General features: G+C 50.3%; 6 protein-coding genes across 6 annotated transcripts; 4 read left to right on the top strand and 2 right to left on the bottom strand.

The window, feature by feature from the left end:
• Nucleotides 1-575: 575 nt before the first annotated feature.
• Nucleotides 576-1,388, top strand: GUITHDRAFT_156174 (hypothetical protein). The gene has a single exon (XM_005819977.1). It carries the CDS (start codon nt 931-933, stop codon nt 1,180-1,182), a length of 252 nt encoding a protein of 83 aa, XP_005820034.1. The 5' UTR covers nt 576-930; the 3' UTR covers nt 1,183-1,388.
• Nucleotides 1,389-2,738: 1,350 nt separating this feature from the next.
• On the top strand, nt 2,739-3,616 carry GUITHDRAFT_81813 (hypothetical protein; the record flags this gene model as incomplete). Its single annotated transcript, XM_005819976.1, has 2 exons — nt 2,739-3,165; nt 3,462-3,616. Coding segments are annotated over 2 exons (582 nt in total), but the record flags the coding sequence as incomplete, so codon positions are not given.
• Nucleotides 3,617-3,764: 148 nt separating this feature from the next.
• On the bottom strand, nt 3,765-5,314 carry GUITHDRAFT_148209 (hypothetical protein; the record flags this gene model as incomplete). Its single annotated transcript, XM_005819975.1, has 10 exons — nt 3,765-3,821; nt 3,969-4,038; nt 4,137-4,235; nt 4,341-4,426; nt 4,548-4,653; nt 4,702-4,790; nt 4,819-4,978; nt 5,004-5,021; nt 5,116-5,152; nt 5,260-5,314. The coding sequence occupies 10 exons, from the start codon at nt 5,312-5,314 to the stop codon at nt 3,765-3,767; spliced, it is 777 nt and encodes a 258-aa protein (XP_005820032.1).
• Nucleotides 5,315-7,663: 2,349 nt separating this feature from the next.
• On the top strand, nt 7,664-9,577 carry GUITHDRAFT_120788 (hypothetical protein; the record flags this gene model as incomplete). Its single annotated transcript, XM_005819974.1, has 2 exons — nt 7,664-7,954; nt 8,009-9,577. The coding sequence occupies 2 exons, from the start codon at nt 7,664-7,666 to the stop codon at nt 9,575-9,577; spliced, it is 1,860 nt and encodes a 619-aa protein (XP_005820031.1).
• Nucleotides 9,562-11,450, bottom strand: GUITHDRAFT_156173 (hypothetical protein). Its single transcript, XM_005819973.1, has 7 exons — nt 11,344-11,450; nt 11,075-11,229; nt 10,805-10,888; nt 10,466-10,589; nt 10,067-10,131; nt 9,747-9,883; nt 9,562-9,702 (listed from the first exon to the last, which is right to left on the bottom strand). Exons 1-7 carry the CDS (start codon nt 11,344-11,346, stop codon nt 9,668-9,670), a joined length of 603 nt encoding a protein of 200 aa, XP_005820030.1. The 5' UTR covers nt 11,347-11,450; the 3' UTR covers nt 9,562-9,667.
• A 3,828-nt stretch (nt 11,451-15,278) lies between these two features.
• On the top strand, nt 15,279-16,826 carry GUITHDRAFT_166567 (hypothetical protein; the record flags this gene model as incomplete). Its single annotated transcript, XM_005819972.1, has 10 exons — nt 15,279-15,300; nt 15,347-15,467; nt 15,652-15,743; nt 15,877-15,939; nt 15,982-16,056; nt 16,157-16,194; nt 16,239-16,349; nt 16,398-16,463; nt 16,517-16,573; nt 16,755-16,826. Coding segments are annotated over exons 2-10 (681 nt in total), but the record flags the coding sequence as incomplete, so codon positions are not given.
• Between the last annotated feature and the right edge of the window lie 619 nt (nt 16,827-17,445).

Genomic DNA, 17,445 nt, shown 5'->3' with positions numbered 1-17,445 from the left:
CCCTGCCGGGAAATAAGGAACCTGCCGGGAAATAAGGAACCTGCCGGGAAATAAGGAACCTGCCGGGAAATAAGGAACCTGCCGGGAAATAAGGAACCTGCCGGGAAATAAGGAACCTGCCGGGAAATAAGGAACCTGCCGGGAAATAAGGAACCTGCCGGGAAATAAGGAACCTGCCGGGAAATAAGGAACCTCTAAACCCTAAACCCTAAACCCTAAACCCTAAACCCTAAACCCTAAACCCTAAACCCTAAACCCTATGAGGGGCGAATTGACTGGTACTGCTGACACCCACCCTTGATATTCAATGATCGAAGCTTCTTCGATGGGGTGGTGCGAAAAGGATGAATGTTGCTGCTGATGCGAAATGCTTCCTTTTCAGAGCTCAATGACCCCAATGCATGACTTATAATACTTATTCCCCAACTAAATGCGGCTGCCAAAACCAAGAATTCAAGTTAGTTTAAACCAGAATCTGTTCACCTTTCAACACTAGGAGCAACTTTTGTTCATTTCGAAACTAATTAGCACTTCCTGATCAATTTTAGAATAATTTGCGCAATCAACCCTTCTTCGAGGTCTGTACTTCCAGGCATTCGCTTGAAGCGAATGAAAGCATGCGGGAAAGATGAGGAGGAGTCAAAGAGGAAATGATGAGCGAATGCATTTAGCGGCTCCTAGTACTCCCACAGAGTATATCATGACAAAGAATATGTAGCAGTCTGATCAAAACATGATGATTTCAACCCTTAGAAGTGAATTAGCAAAGATACTAAAGGGAAAGAAGTGTGAATTTCTAAGTGATTCTCATGAAAGACGAATAAATATGTACTTTTTCGTGATGTGTCTCTAAAATTTACCTCAGGAGGACTGCTCTTTTATAGTAGGAGATTTGTGTTGACAATAATCTTGCGAACCAAAAACAATTCAATGGTAACTCCTTTAGGCAAGGAAGCGTTTGATATCTTCTTTGGAAATTACAGATCAAGCCATTCAAATTTCAATCGGAAAAGCGCAGCTGACGACGGAAAAGAACAGGTGGATGATCAGGGTACAAAGGACTTGCCATTCTCAGAGAGGAATATCCGAACACAAGGAGACCTGATCCAGCTTATGCGCCATTGGAATTCTTTCATCATGAACGATGAGAAAGAATGGCTTGAGCTTGCAAACAAGCATTGACACTTGATTATAAGCTTCTCGTGTTTGAAGCCGATTGTCCCCTCTTGTACATTTTTACGGCGATGAAGGCAATATGATCGAAATTTCCACTTGGATTGTATTTCTGCAAATGATTGTTCTATTTGGCTTGACTGATGCTACCATGCTCAGGATTGAGGTTTGAGACAAATGAACTACACGTTGATAATAAATCTTTATCACATCATATGTCTGTCGTCCAGCCCGTTGTCAAACATGTCATAATCAATGAATCTTGAAGGTCCACTCAGCTCGCTTGAACGATGAAGAAGCACATAGCTACTGGAACCAGATGTCTGAAAATATTTTCTTTCATGTATCGAAAGCATAAGGCAAAACAAACTCACTGATTCTCTGAGAGGAAAGTTTCGAAGTCCCATCGAGCTCGAGTGGTATCTTTCACCTTCACTTGCTGCTGATCCTCCTGATCGAATAGGATAAAGATGTATCGATGCTTTCCTGTAACATCTGGTCACAAGTAGACAGCTCGATCACCATGTACCAGAGGCGGAGCAGGTCCCATGTATTCCACGAGACATCTGCCTTTCTCCGGCTCATCCTCAGCATCAACCACAAGCCAATGCAGCCATGGGCCAAGCCGTCCAGCAAGGCTAACGTTACGATTCGGCTGAGGGGCGTCAGGATCAAGCATTAGCAATGTTTTCTTTCCTTCCCAGGAAACTCTCGGCTGCCTCTGCAGCCACCAGTCCGATGGATCGAATTCCATCACAATCTCTTCTTGCAGATGCACAGCACCCGTGTCCGCATGATAGGTCACCTCAAGGTGACTGAGATTTGATCGGATTCCGTACGAGGCAAGAAAACCAGCTGCATCAAACGTGTTTTCCTCGCCTCCCCTTAGACGCCTTGCCGGATGGTCAAACAGCCGCGGTGTAACCTGGTGTAGCTGTAGCAACCCAGCCGTGTTTATGAAAGAAAAATCGCACTCGATGCACTGAAGAAGAAAGAGAGCAATGACAAGGTTGACAGCCAAAATGAAGTTGACTTCATACATGCGCCATATCATGAGAAATCAGACTTGACAAGGCGTTGCTTTCTGTCACAATAACTGAGATAGGCGGGGTTACGAATAGTTCTGGTAGGAAACAGGCCAGGGGATCAAGGAAGAAGGGATGATCCAACCCAACCAGAGCGTTGACGAAGAGGCTGGAGGAGCGGGGGGGTATGGAGAGGACTGACACGGCGGGGAGGGGGGAAGGGGGAGGGAGTAAAACCTATTTAACAAGTAAAAAGGAGGGGGTCCCCGGCAAATTGGGAGATGAAGCCTGGCGAAGGTACAACTTGTGATACAACACGACAGCACGTATGAGTATAGACATTGCGTAAGTCGATGCCCAACGTGCCAGATGTCCACTATGCAGAAACGGAATGTGGGATGCTTCACACAGTATACTCCCTCTCCGATCATCGTGTGCTGTTGTTCATGACGGTGCTGTTTCAGTGGTGACTTTGTTCATTTATGGTTTGCAGGTTCTTCTCCTTCACTGCTACAAGGAGAGCGTCAGAATGAGCGGAAGAGATTCATCCTCATCGACATGGACAACACGATCGTTGATTGGGATGAAGAGTTTCTGCGGAGGTTTAACGAATCGTTCGCTGACCTTGCAAGCAACCTGGCCATTGAAGAGTTAGTGAGGAACAGAAAGCACTTTGAGATTGAGGATAATTTCCCTGAGTATGTCAGGCCTGCTGTCCTCCAAGTCATCGCTCAGCCCGGGTTTTATCGCTCCCTCCGACCTCTTCCTGACGCCATCGAAGCCCTTCAAGAAATGCTCGCAGAAGGGTTTGACGTTCGGCTCGTCACGGCACCTCATCCCTGTTGTCCTGGTGTCTGTTGTAGGGACAAGTTTGCATGGCTGAAGGAGTACCTGGGCGATGAATGGCTTCATCGCATGATATTGACAAGAGACAAAACTCTCATACTTGGCGACGTGCTGATTGATGGTGAACACCTACCACATTTCCATCCAAATTCACGAAATTCGTCGTGAGAACTGTCGTCATGGGCAGCACTAACATGACCAATACAACGAATCTCACATCCTTCCTCAACATCACCAACATGAATTTCATATTTGCTTCACCTGAATCTCAGAACCCGAGTCTAACGCAGCCTGTACCACCATCCTCATCCGCAAACTGTGTATTTCTGCTGCAACTGCCCACAACTCCATGCTATCATTTTCATGACGATTTCATTCCTCCCTCTCGTTTTGTGTTCCCTGTGACTAATCTTGCAGACAAACCGAAAATTACGGGCTGCTGCATCCCCATATGGAAGCATATTATCTTCGAACGTGCTTACAATGTGGATGTTCAAGATCGTACACGCATTCGTGCATGGAAAGAGTGGAAGAAAATACTCCGTGAAGAAAATGAGACGTTAAGATGGTGAAATTAAACCATCATCCATTATGCTTAAAACGTACAGAATATAAAGAAATGTGGAAACAAACCATACAAGTTAGTATATAAGGGCATACAGCAGGCTGTTAACTAAATGATGAGGAAACTTTCTTCCTTCAGCACATGTGTTGTGCCCTCTACTTGGTCTTCTTCGCAGCATCAACCCAGTCAAAACGGAAAAATTTCTCCAATTCCTAGTCCGAACAAAGAGAAATGTGAAACACAGAACATCAGATAAGTTGAAGCACCGTTAACACGTTTGTTTTCGAGGAAGAAGATTCTTGTGTAGCAGGAGATTCTACGACAGAACATAACCAGGCTACAGGTCCGACAAAGTTCACCATCACTCTACCTTTGTTCTGCTTAGCGTTAAGCTGTGATCCAAGCTTGATGCGGGCACCGTTCGTGTCACTGCAAAAAAACATCAGGAACTGGAGTTCTAACGACGGCAGCTTCAAAGGCATTCCCAATCGCATGTCCAACACTGACTGCAAATGCTGAAACCATACCTTGTTTCTCCATGCTCTTTCTTGACAAACAGAAAGACTAGGGGCCAGCTGACAGCGAGAAGTGAAAGAAACGCCCAGACATTGCTTGCCGTGAAGTACCTATCACATTCTTAGCACAGCAAATCATCAGTCAAAAGACATCCAGACTGGTTGGATGGGATGCGATCAAACTGAGAACGAATACTGAGAGACTAAAATCAGCACTTGCCATCATTGCGGACAATATAGCACCCAACGATGATGGGCCAGGCTTTGACAGAGTCTCTGAGGTTGAGGAGGAACTCTCCTAGCTAGAAGAGCGTTAGAGCACTTAGAGTCTCTACAATGATTTGCTATTGCCTTCTCCAGTCGAAGCAAGTTGGCGAAAGCGATAGAGTATGATGTCCAAGAGTAGACTCGTCCAGACAAAACCTTAATGCCAGGCCTGGTGGAAGATTTAAACAAGGTGCGGGTCTCGTTCCTGCACACACTTGTTGTACTCAATTGGATCCCACACAGGAGCAAAGTTTCCATAGCACTGATCAATCGTCAGATCTCCTATATGAAACAAGTCAAATACTCTCACATGTCCTTTTGCGGATTTAGTATCAGCGCTGTCAACCATAAACGTGTAGCTCCAGCACTTGCCGCCCTTCTTGATACTTTGATTGATACCTGAGACGACAGCAAATTATCGACGTACAGGCCGACCATCCGCCATACACGCATGCTCGCAGCTCCACACTTCCGGGAAGGAGCCAAGGTACTTTCCGAACTTCGGATTCGTCTTTGGTCGCAGAGATGGACCGACGTTGGATACTCCAGAGCTGCATGTGTAATGCAAGCAGCCATGGAAAGTGTAACTACACCCCAGTCAAGTCTACTCACATAAGCTCAAATTTCCACCTGAAAACAACAACTGCCACGCAGGCGCACCAAATCAACATTCTGTTCATTTCCTGCTGCGAATCCTGTTCATTTGTCAATTGGCCTCAAATACCTTCCGCGTGCGCAAAGGCTCACGTTAACGCTTGCGCCTGCAACAACGAAGCATTACCCTCAGTATAAGATGCAGACATCAAAAACCTTGCGAAGTCGATTGATCTGGCTTAGATTTCTCGCTTGCATGTGCCGTGCCATTCACCTTGCTTCCAGATGAAACGCCTGCCATCCTTCCAAGAAATCACAACTAAAAACATTTCGTTTTTCAGACCAAAGCTGTCCCATTCTACACGTATACACAAAGCTCAATATATTCAAACAGAATCTAATCAATGTCTCTGATGTTTGATTTGGTTCATTCCACATCCAGAGGTCCTCTTCCAACAAGCTAGAGACAATCTTCATCTATTGATTTGCAAGGTGCATTCTCTTGTCTTTTCTAACGATCTCACGAAACATAATCATCACGGCTGGTCTCATGCTTGAGTTCGGCTAGATCAAAGACTTGCTCCGAACAAATGTGACAGCACTTGTCTTCAATCGAGCCCTGTACCTCGTCGCCCTACACTCAGCGCAAACCATTGTTGTGTATACACAGCATTGTTGTCCTCGGACCACCAACCTAAACCAGGTGAGCTAATCACCTCTACCCCATGTTCAAATTACCCCACCGTACAAAAGATGCTGGATAACCCCAGAATATCCCCAGGAAGTTCCGGTTCTTCATTAACCCCACCCACCAAATATCACCAAGTCCGATGCTTGTCTCCACGGTGGGTCCGAGAGGTGCAGGCAGTCGGGGTTTGGGGAACAGCTACGATAAAGGGTAGGGTGATCTGATGATTTCAAGGGGGTAGGGTGAGATTCCATGGAAGGGGTAGTGTATGTGTCTTCTTGGCAATGGTTGAGCATAGGGGTGTAATTGATATGCGCCTTCACAAGCGGGGTGGGTGTTGTTTGGAGGTGGGTCATCGAGGAGATCGAATTGGTGGCCGTACCCGTTGTGTAGGCCATGGAGTATCTTTCATTATTACCGGGGTGGTGTGAAGAATGATCATATGGGGTGGTGGGAATAATAAATAATGTACGCCTGAAAAGAGAGGGGTCTGGTAGGGTGGGGGTAGTACAAGCAAGGGGTAGTAAAGCCTCTCAGTGGCACCCCACAAGTGCAGGGCGATATGGTGCCCCCAGTTGCAGTGCTAGGGCTCACCTAATACAGTGACCGGTGATTTGAAAGCTTTGAAGTATCAAATACCGATGGGTGGGTAGTAGTGTCTGACCCCTGAACTACCCAGAGTGTCAAAGGGGGGTTCTACTCCCTCGGAAGAGGGCCTGTCACAGAAACAGCCTATGATACCTGAAGGGTGCTTCAAATTACTCAATTTACTTGATAGGAGGTCATAGGAAGGAGAGGGAGGTCTTAGCAAGACCACCTTCTAGGATATACCACTTGAGGTCATAGGAAACACATGGGACATTGTATGATAAGCTCAGGGTCCATAACGGGCACACAAGTTACGACCCTCGGCGACAGGCCCGCCCGACCATGACTCGCCGCACCGGGCGGGCCGGGCGCCTGGCGGCCGGCGGCGGCCGGGCGGGCGTCACCGTCACTGCTAAGTGTCGCGGGGCCCGCCGTCCGATCACGCTGGACGGCGGCCCCACTGGGATGATGATGGCGGCCGATCGCCGGATGCCACTCGAGTCAGATAATCTGAGGGGGCCCGGGGGGCCGCCGCCCCCAGGCTGAGCCGCCGAGGTGACCGACAGTGGGGCCGGGCGGCCCCCGGGCCCGGCCGGGCGGGGGTCCGATCACTGTGACGCCGCCGCGCGGCGCGGCCAGGCCGCGCTGAGCGGCGGGCCGGCCGGCGCGGCGGCCCGTGACAGTCACGGGCATCCCGCAGGGGCCGGCTGCGGATAGCTATCAGCCCTGCACTGCGGCAGTTCAAGTTACTAAGTTAGGAGACAGCCGCTGTCGGCAGGACTCGGGATTGGGTTTGGTTCTCGCTGTCTTTTCTCTCAGTTCTCGCCGTTTGGCCTGTGCGACAGTGTCAGGGTCAAGCCTCCTCGCCTCTCCTGATTGTCCTCGTACTGATTTTTAACTTAACTTTGAGTAAAGAGCCTTACGCCGTTATGTATGTATCACAGTGCCCGGCCGCCGGGCCGCGCGGCCGCCGGGGCCGCCCCGTACCCCGGTGACCGCCCGGCCGGTGACCGCCGGTTTACAACGTACGGGCACTTTTATTGACACTTCGCCCATCCGATGGCACCGATGGCGACCGTCGGACAGTGCGTCAGCCGGGTGCTGGCATGTTCTTGCTGACAAAAGACTGGCCCAGTGTGCAAAGGAACTTAGTGGAGAAGGCCCTGAGGAACTTCGGAAGCTCCTCAGTCGAGAGACCAGAAAGCTTGACGTCCTTAAAGCCATACACGGCAGGCTTCTGTTCGTGGGGAGTCTAAGGCGGCTGGAACATATTTGTATTCCCAGTCCTCTTGTAATGTTAGCATCGATGAAAACTGCAGTTCATCTTTTATGGACCTTTTTAGTCTTCTCTTCACTGGTTTCTTGTCAAAACTTTTCCACAACATCTTTGTATCGTTTTGAGATGCGAAGGTCTTTGGTACCTGCGAACATTTACAACACAGCGCATTGTGGGAAGAAATTCCGAATAGCCACGCATCACTACCCTCCACTTATTAACGTGGACACGACCAAGTGCATCAACCAGCTTTGCCCAGCAACAGCCTTTATCAATGGAGGCGGCCTCACGTACGAGTTTATGAACAACGAGGTCTTGAACAACTTGAAGAGCATGTGCCGAGCGAGCGGCGTTTCGGAATCAGTTGTCTTCGAATGGTACATCCCTCGAGTCAACCCCACTTCCCCTGATGCTGCGGTTGAGATGGTCCAGTACTGACACCTGCTTGCTTCAACTGACTCTGCTGGTCAGGTGTGTCAGGGATCATTTTCTGCACTCCCACCCTCGTCTTGGAATACAACCTATAATGGGCAGAGATGCGCGGCCGCGGCAAAGGCCTACAAAGGGCCCAGCAACGTGACGTCCTGCACGCGCATCGGGGATCCCACTTGTGCAAGCACAGGCCCAGATCTTGTTGCAGGCGCGATTCCAGTAGCTTCACGATTCTCAGATCTTCTTTCCTTCACGTCGTCTTACTATCAGTATCAGCAACACATAGTGAAGCGCCCGATCCCGCCTCAAATTCCCATAGACGGTCTTGTCAACGTTTTCCTTCCCTTCACAGGTTGGCTGTGGGGAGCGATTCTGCTGGAGTGTATAGTTGTGTTTGTGTCGTTGCTGATGATCGAGTCCCCCTACAACGTCGAGAACATCCGGCAGGGCAAGGCGATGTTCTTCGACACTTGGTACTGGGTGATCTGTACGCTTTGTGCAGCTCCAGATAAGGATGCATTCACACTGGGAGGACGAATCGTCTACCTCTCGCATCTCTTCTTCGGCACCTTAATCACTGCCACCTACACTGGAGCCATCGCAGCTTTCCTGACCCAGCAGGCTGTTGTGGTCAGTGTGCAAGACTTTCAGTCCTTCACGTCTGGTCAATTCAGCGCTCTTGTGCTCGGGCCAAGTTGGAACCCGAGAGACCCACAGCCTCCCTATCTTGGCAAGTTCGTCGCTGGGACCTCGACGACCACAATGATTCCATCGGATCAGTTCAACTATCTGCAAACAATCATGCAGCAGGATCCCAAGATCACCATCTCCATCTTCACTGCTGATCGCGTGGATTCCATTTACACCAACGGCCAACCACTGGTGTCAAGCACATCGGTGAATCCATGCAAATTGACAACTGGGGCTTCGTATGGAATCTTCGACATCGTGCAGTGCGGGAGGCTCTACCCCAGCGCCAGGGCAGGAAGCGGACCAGACGCGCTCTTCTACGACGGGCCTGTCGTATATAACGAGCTCAACAACCGTTACAGCAGAACTGGCAAATGTAGTCTCGTTACCATCGGCGATGGTTTTCACGTGAACGGCTACGGCCTTGGGTTCCCCTACTCCTCCATCTTCTACCATCCCTTGAGCTCGGCAATGCTGCAAGCGACTGAGGCCGGAGCAGTAGACGACTACCTGCAGTCTTACGGTCTGAGAGCCAATGACTTGACATGTACAGAGGTGGTGGCAGATGGAGGTAACGTGATGGACATCTGGGAGATCTGGGGCCTCTTCGCTCTCTGCACTTTGTTCCTCATCGCAGCTTTCTCATCCGGATTCTTCGCGAGAATGAAAGACAAGTGGAAGGCCAAGAAAGAGGCAGAGGCTCTCAAGGCTCGAGAGGAGGCGAGGGCTGCTCTTATGATAGAGAGTGGGAAGGAAGGCGCTGCAGACGAGGACAACAAACAAAAGGAAGAAGACAAGGAAGAGGAACCGGAGGATGAGGATGAGGAGGGGAAGGATGAGATTTTTGATCTTCCAACGATTCTGAATGGAATTGATGAGAAGATACATTCAGTACGAGAAATCAGCAAGGCCCTGTAGTTTTGACAATATACAACAGCAAAAACAAGAATAAAACTTCATCTACACAACCCTGATGCATTGCCACAACAATTGAACTTCCTTCTCATTTCAATGTCCATGTTCGATCCGCGCAAGCGCTGAATCTGCAGACGTATCAGGCAAGTAGGATATCGAGTATTAGACGCACGGGGTCGAGGAGGAAGAAGCAGTCTCCCACCCACGTCGCTTGTTGTTTCCCGTAGGCTCGAACCCTTAGAGCTTCGCGTCCTCATCGAGGTGGAAGGCCGCGACTGGTGTGAAGTAGCAAGTCTCACGTTCGACCTGCTACGGCTGGTCATCAAACCCCCTTCACCTTTCCGCACACCTCCTTAACCTCCTCATCTCACTTCCCTCGCCCCCCCCATATTAGCCACTGCCAAGTCCACCAACATTACCACCTGCTTCCTCCACGCCCTCCCTTCCTCTTGTTCCTCCTTATTCTCTTGCTCGTCCTCCCCTGACACTTACTTCTCCTCTTTGGGGAAACTTCCCTCTCTGCGAATGAATTCGAAGAGCTCGCGTGCGTCCTCAATCTCAGAGTTCAAAAGTCAGCGGGACCACAGAAGAGGAAAACAAAGCTCAACAATGGATAATACGATTGAACACGAAAAACACCAGGTGACAACAGTTGACGGTAAGACATCGAGCGATGTGTTGTGTGAAACAGAAGGAGGTGGTGATGGAGGAAGTAATGGTTGCAGAAAATTCAAGAAGGAATGGAAGAAAAACGATATCAAGGGTGAACATCGTGAGTTGAATGTTGTTGAAGAGGAGGGAGGAAGGTAGAGGAGCGAAGTAGAGGAGGGAGAGAACCAGGAGGAAGAGAAAGAGGTTGGAGGGGAGGTGGTGGTGGTAACAGAAATTTACCATCCTCTTGAGGCTGCTTTCTCCCAGCTCTCCATCCCAGTTCTTGCACTCTCGGCCTTCATGAGATTGTATCAGTCCTCCCCTACCTCGCTGCTCTATCCTTGCTCCTAGCTGTATAGCAAACCTGCCAGTAAGTATGAGGAGATGCATGGGATGGTCGGGAAAAAAAGAAGGGGAAACAATGCGTAGAGAAGAGAGGAGAGAGAGAGAAGCGTAGCAAGCGAGAGATGGGCACGAAACGATTAATAGAAGTTGAGACAAGTTTGTGAAGCCAGGAATGGTGAGAAGCTTAGAGGTTTGATGGCAAACGAGTGGTAGGAACAAAAAAAGGTGATGTACGTAAGCAGCCCCTGCGCATCTGAAATTCTTCCAAGCATCATCGAGGCTATGGCAACAGCATACGCCACGTAGGCAGTAATGTACCTGAATAAATGAATAAGGAAAGAACTATAGTGGCATGACTATGAAATCGTCTTCCTCCCCTCCTCCCTTCTCCCTCTTCCCTCCTCCTTTCCTCTGGTGCTCCTCCTCTTCCATGCGCTCTTGAAAGACGGGCGAGAATATTCATAAACAAACCCTTCCACACGTGTGTCCGAATCAGCTGCTTACATGCTCGAGTGAATGGCCACTACGGGTTTTCGCTTCAGCGACAAGGAAGAAGAGGAGGCGAACGATGAAAGAACGTCTGCATTCTTCCACTGGTTGGAGGAGACCCGTGGGAGCAGAAGAGCCGCTGATGTCTTGCTGCGACGCTTCATGGCAGACTGCAAACAAGAGTGAGGAAGAGAAGGTGAAGGCGAATGCAAAGAGGTGCAAGTGATAAGAGCGGAGAAGAGAAAGTAGAAGAAGAACAAAGGAGATGAGGATTAGTTGCTGACCATCCTCACTCGAAAGGCTCCTTCTGGCCCACATGCTTTTGATGTGACATGAGCAGATGCCTGAAAGCATGAGGACTCGTTGAGCCGGCGGAGGAGCGCGAGAAGCTGCAGACCCTGGCAGGGATACATTTCAGTCAGACTAAAGGAAGATGAAGAGACAGGATAAGGTGAGGAGGGGAACAAGAGAGGTCGGGGAAGAGAAGAACCTCTTCGAGAGCTCGCAAGAAATTTTCAACGAGAAGAAGAGCCTCTAGTCGATGAGCGAGGATGATAATGAGATGAAGAAAAAGGGGATCGTTAAGGATTTCTCTGCTCGTTTTTCTTTGCTCGCCAGTCCCTTCTTCCTCTCCCGCAAAGATCGATGTTTTTCCTCCCTTCTGCCTTGGTTGGTCTCCTCCTTTCTTCCTCTCCTCCTCCTGCCCTCCCATCCCCTCCTCTTGGTTTTTACTCTCTTGTTCACTCTCTCTCTCGTCCAGCATATGTGATTGTTCTCTCTCGCTGTCGTCAAGTATCTGTGACAACATCTTGATGCCATCCGATGGTTCAAGCGTGTGAGTTTGAAGGTCAAGATTCGAAATCTGCCAGCACAATTACTCAGCGAAAAAACAGAAGTGATATATGCAAAAGAAACAGTCAGGTAATGCAGCGAGAAGCAGAATGGAAGACAAGAAGATAGGGAGTGGAGAAAGACGAGGAGGATGGAGTGATCGCACAGGACTGATGAAAACAACGCGAGGGTACCTTCATCGCCTTCACGCATTCATGGAGAGCCTGCTGGAGAGCTGACAGGGAGAGAGAATATTGCTTTGCTTGGTAGTGTGACAAGGCCAACGTGTCGAAGGTCCACACGAGGAGCGAAGAAGAAATCTCCTGGTTGTTCTCATGTCGCGCGATCGTGATGGCAGCTCCGAAGAAAATCTGCAGATTCAACCAAGTCAGGGAAGCATCAGGAGCCGAGGAAGAATGGGCGATCAGCAGCAGCATTTGTGAGGAACCAAGTGAAGGATGGAAAGAACAAGATGAGGGAGAGATAGATGAAGGGACAGTCACCGAAGCATGCTCAGGTCTGTTTCTGAGGAGCAGACTCAATCCGAACTTGTTGCAGGTGAAGACAAGAGAGATGTTGACGTCGCTGCTTGAGGAGGGGCGGAGACTCTCCTCCATCTCCTTCGTCCTCAGGCTCTGACTCAGCATCTCCATCCGCACAAGACTGTCTGCTGCCTCCTCCTCTTCCATCATGTCTTCAACGGATCGGAGGAAGAGCAGCAGCGACTTTGACACGACAAGGTCAAGCACCGGAGCATGCAACAGCCACTCTGTCCTGACGTGCCGTCGTGCAAAGGGAGATGATAACATTCGCCCGAGCTCGTTTTTCTTCACCTCCTCCCTCCCTCCTCCCTGTCTCAGCGGATGTTCTACCTGTAGAGATGGAGACGGGCGCCGCCTTTCCCCTCTATCGCCGAGCCTTCCAGACCGAGGGCGATCCAACCTGCTGGAAGGGCGGGCAAAGCTTTCGTGGGCGATGGTCTTGATGACCAGGAAGTCGCTCGAAGTGCCCGCAAAGTCCGGGTGAGGAAGAGCTGAGGACGATCTGACAGCATTGAGGAAGTCGAGGAAGACGTCCGACTCGACGTCGCTGCTCAGCGTGTTCCTCAGCTGCAGCACCAGCTTGCGAATGTTGCTCTCCACCATGCTCACCTGTGTGAAGCGCGAGCCGCGTGCTTCTTCCCAAGCAAGCTGAGGGAGGCAGTGAATCGAAGAGCAAGACACAAGTAAGTGAGACATGTCAGGAAGAAGGCGAGCAGAGAGAACAGAGAAAGTTCAACCTGCGAGAAGCTTCGAGGAATCTGGATGTTGAAGTTGGTGGGGTCGCACATGGTTGCGATCGACATGTTGAAATTCAAGATGATCAAGTGATGGTGTCGGGCAAAAGGAGCAACTGAAGACTCGTACTCTGATGTTCGACCTCCTGCTCGCCCGCCTCCTTCTCCTCCTCCTGTTCCCTCCCCTCCTTTCATCATCAAATGCTGCGCAAGCTTGAGGTCTCGGATGGCCTCCATGAAACGTGCTGCGCGGCAAAGAAAGGAGGAGCGAGCGAGACAAATCAAGATCTTCGCCTCCTCCCGCGGTTTGGTTTTCTCCTGCTCAATCGCACAGTCGAAGTACTCGAGGGCGACGGGCTGCATGCGGGAGGAGCAGAAGAAGACTGCGAGGTTGCACAGCGTCCAGCAGCGGAGGATGCGCTTCATGGGGAAGGAGGGGGTGTAGTGACCCGTGACTACCTCCACCTTCTTCAGTACTCGCTCTGCTACCGGGTCTTCACACATGCCCAGGAAATGCATCGCACAGTAGTTACCAACGACAGAGAGCAGCTGAGCTGCCTCCTCCTCCCCCTTCGCCTTCCTGCTCAGAACTCCGTTCACCTCGTCCTCAACAAACCTCGCGCACTCCTCATGCTTCCTCCTGCTGAGGCAGAAGAAAACCTTTCGAACGATTGGGTTCCGAACGTGTCGGAGAAGGTAGTCGTAGAACACGCACTGAAAGGAGGGCCACATCGACTCGACTCGGAGCTTCTCCTGCTCTTCTTTGTCCACCTCTGCAATCTCGCTCCTGAATTGTGTGATCGTCGCGTACTCCGCATGCTCCTCCTCGTCGTGTTGTAGAAAGTTTTCATCCTCCTCCTGGTCTTGCACGACCGGCTCGAAGCTATCAGACCTGTCGCGCTCCACCGAAGTGCTGCTGACAGAGCCAGCTCTGATACCGTCCTTCATGCTGTGAAGCCATAAGTCTGCCCCATCATAACGCGGGAGCTCCACCTCGGGCTGCTCCTCGTCTGCAAAAGGCGATGCTATATCTCCTTTCATTTGTCCTCCCTCTCCTCCAGTTTCTTTCTCCTCCTCATTTGCTTGCCCTCCTCCTTCCTCTTCGTTGACGTTTCCTCCTCCTTTCTCTCTATTTGCCTCACCAGACTGCTCCTTGAAAGTCCCATGTTCTTGTGCCTGGCAGCCGGTTTCTCCAACGCCCTCACCCCATGCCTCATTCTCTTCGTCTCCTGCTCTTCCTCTTGCTTCCTCGTCGTCATCGGCAGACTCCGTGCCGTCACCATCATCTTTGCGCATCTCCTCGTCCTCGTATGTTTCTTCCTCGCTGATTACTTCATCTTCGATTTCTGAGGCTTCGTCGGAGCGTTGAGACATTCTCTCTCCGCCTGCTCCTCCTTTCTTCCGAGCTCCTTCTCCTTCTTAATCGTTCACCTCCCCCTCCCCCTCTTCCACGCTCTCTCCCTCCAACTTCACAACCACCATTCCCGGTGACTTCAGTTTACTCAAAGTTAAGTTAAAAATCAGTACAAGGGCACATTCCGGTCAGTACCTCCCCAGCAACCGTCGTGGAACTCGGAATAGGGCGGATCGTGACGATGCGGCCATAGGAGCAACCAGCAGCGAACACAGGAGCAGAAGAGCGGAGGAGGAGAAGCTGACGAAAAACATGAGACAGATATGAAGGAAGCAGCAGCAGCAGATAGGGCAGACATGCAGGAAGAAGCAGCAGCAGCCCAGACGTGAATATCCAGCATAGGCAAAGCGAGGATGTGAATAGTTACAAGAAAAGCTGGGCAAGAGTATCATTTCAAGTACAATGAACTGTGATGTTGTCAATGACATTTGAATCATGGTCATCAGACAAGATGCATTTATATCGAACAGTCTTGTTCGCTCCAGTTATGTCCAGTCGCCCATCTGTGTTGGTGAGAGACAAGTCTTCCTCATGATCGTCATTATCATCGTCTTCATCTCCGTAAACTCCATCAGCATCATCTCCATCAGCATCATCTCCATCATCATCTGCATCATCATCATCTCCATCATCATCAGTTGTTGATATTTCAACAGGAGAATGTTCTCAGCCATCAAATGAGGATGCGGGGATTGTGTAGGAGCTGCCTTTCTTCTCCATGTTGTCACTAGCTTCTTCTTCTCCAGCTCTGCTGAAACTTCCTTAGCATATTGGACGAAGATGGCGACAAGAGAAAGAAGAGCATTCACCATGAAAGTAAATGATGTTACAGCTGATGACAAACATCCGCCACAAATCGTTGCAAAGGAAGTCATCGCATCCACAAGGTATCTCCTTTGCTCTTCCTCTCAACTTCTCGCCTCCTCATCTTTGATCCTGCTTCTCAATTTGTAGACATTCGGCTGTCACTTCCTCAACGTCCAACGTGCTGCTCATCATTCTTTACTGTTCCTTCTCTTGATCTCATACGCCAGCTTCTCCTCGCAACTTCTCATGACACATCTGCTACAGATGGCTGCAGCTTGTCAAACTGACTTGGAGGGATGGAAGAGGAGGCGTCATGCAGTGGGATGCGGCTGAGCGTCCTGGGTTCAGCCCTTCAGGTCAGGCTCGTTTCCTGGTCTCCTCTCTCTCCCCTCTCCCCTTGGACCACTCGTCTTTCTTGCTCTCTCCCTGCTCGATCTCAATCTCTCACCTCCCTCTTCACTCTTCTTCAGACTCCCTCACAGCTGATAGGCCCCCCCTTTATGTCTCCGCAAGCCAGTGCTGTTGCCATCCTCCCTATCGTTCGCCGCGCAGGTCCTTTCCTCTCCCTCTCTTCCTTAGCTCATCGTGGCTCAGGCTTTGACTCCGAAGTTGTCCTCATCACTCAATTCCGTCCTGCGCTAGGAAAGATATGCATAGAGGCGCCTGCCGGTACCTGATCGCTTCCTCCTCCTTTCGCGTTCCTCTTGCCTTCTGCTCGCATCATCCAGCTGCTCTTGTCCTGCTCGTCTTGCTTACCTCAGCTGCACAGGTCTGGTGGATCCCAACGAGAAGGTGGAGGAAGCAGCGGTAAGACGATCCACCTCTCCTCCTGCCTCACCTCCTTCCCCCAGACCCGCGAGCTGCTGGAGGAGACTGGCTTGCGAGCTGGGAAGGTGCTGGATGAGGATGAGACAGCTCTTTGCAATGACCCAGGCATCACCAACGCGGCATGCAAACTTATCGTAAAGATGAGAAAGAGATGTGCTGAGTGCTGACTAGACTGGTCACAGATTGTAGAGGTTGACGGGGACACGGAAGAAAACAGAGCGTCGTTGAAGAGAGGAGAGGAAGGGAAGGTGTTGCTGCTCGCTCTTCTCGCTCCAACTTGCTCTGGCTCACGTCTATGAAGCTCTTCGGAGTAGCAGAGGAAGGAGAAGCGATCCAAGTGCTCCGACTGCCTCTCAAGGTTCGTTGGAGGAATACGGGGAGTACCAAGCCGAGGAAGAGGAGACCAAGAATGAACCAAGGGAGAGGAAGAAAGGGGATGAACTGGGAAATGAATAGAGAAGAGGGAAAAGCAGAGAAGGGAAACGAGGAAGGGAGGGGAAGGGAGGGGAGTGGGAGAACTGAGGCGTTTTCCTCTACAGAACCTCAGGGGTCAACTTAACGAAATGATCGCCCAAGGAATGGCCGTCGACGGAAAACTTCACTGCTTTGCTCGAGGGTTGGAGATGGCAACGAAAATTATATGAAAGTGTTTCTTAGATCAGCGAGAACCAAAGCACTCTGACAAAAAGGTCGTTTTCTTGAAAGATGAGTTTATTTGCCGCATCATTATGTAAAGAATAAGAAATAGGCGTGATATTTTCGTAAGGAAGAGAAAAGTCATATACAAGCACAATTGAGAAACATAAAATGTGAAACGGAGAAAGAACATTGAGGGAAAAAAGAAATATGAAAATTGTGCAGTTCAAGGAGATGGGAGGAAGAAAGGCAAGAATGCATGGGGGTTGAAACAATATCACTCGAATAGGGACTGACTTCTGATGATGGTGATGATCACGATTGGAAGGAAGGCAGGACAGAGGAGGGTGGAACGAGGAGGAGGAGGAAAAGGTGGTGGTGGAGGAGAGGGGGGGGAAGTGGTGGAGGAGGAGGGGGAGGAGGAAGGAAAAAAGGAGGAGGAGGAGGAGGAGGAGGAGGAGGACAGCAGATTGGCAGGGGAGCTTTCTTAGTCTTGGGAGACCTCGTGCTGTCTTCCCAGACGGGCGAGAGCTGCTGAAGCTAGCAAGGCACGGCTGCACGCACGTCAAGACCAAGTAGAGGAGGAGGAGGAGG

Source organism: Guillardia theta (assembly GCF_000315625.1).
Source record: "Guillardia theta CCMP2712 unplaced genomic scaffold GUITHscaffold_197, whole genome shotgun sequence".
NCBI lineage: Eukaryota > Cryptophyceae > Pyrenomonadales > Geminigeraceae > Guillardia > Guillardia theta.
The sequence above is the reverse complement of the archived record's forward strand: the minus strand, read 5'-3'. Positions and strand labels throughout refer to the sequence as shown.

Bases quoted from the DNA above. Each gene is read 5' to 3' on its own strand.
- GUITHDRAFT_156173 (XM_005819973.1), bottom strand. The intron at 10,889-11,074 runs GTAAGCAGCTGA...TCATTTATTCAG, and splicing joins GTGGCCATTCACTCGAGCAT to GTACATTACTGCCTACGTGG. The intron at 9,884-10,066 runs GTAAGTGTCAGG...GACCAGCCGTAG, and splicing joins AGTTTCCCCAAAGAGGAGAA to CAGGTCGAACGTGAGACTTG.
- GUITHDRAFT_156174 (XM_005819977.1), top strand. From the start codon at position 931: ATGGTAACTCCTTTAGGCAAGGAAGCGTTTGATATCTTCTTTGGAAAT.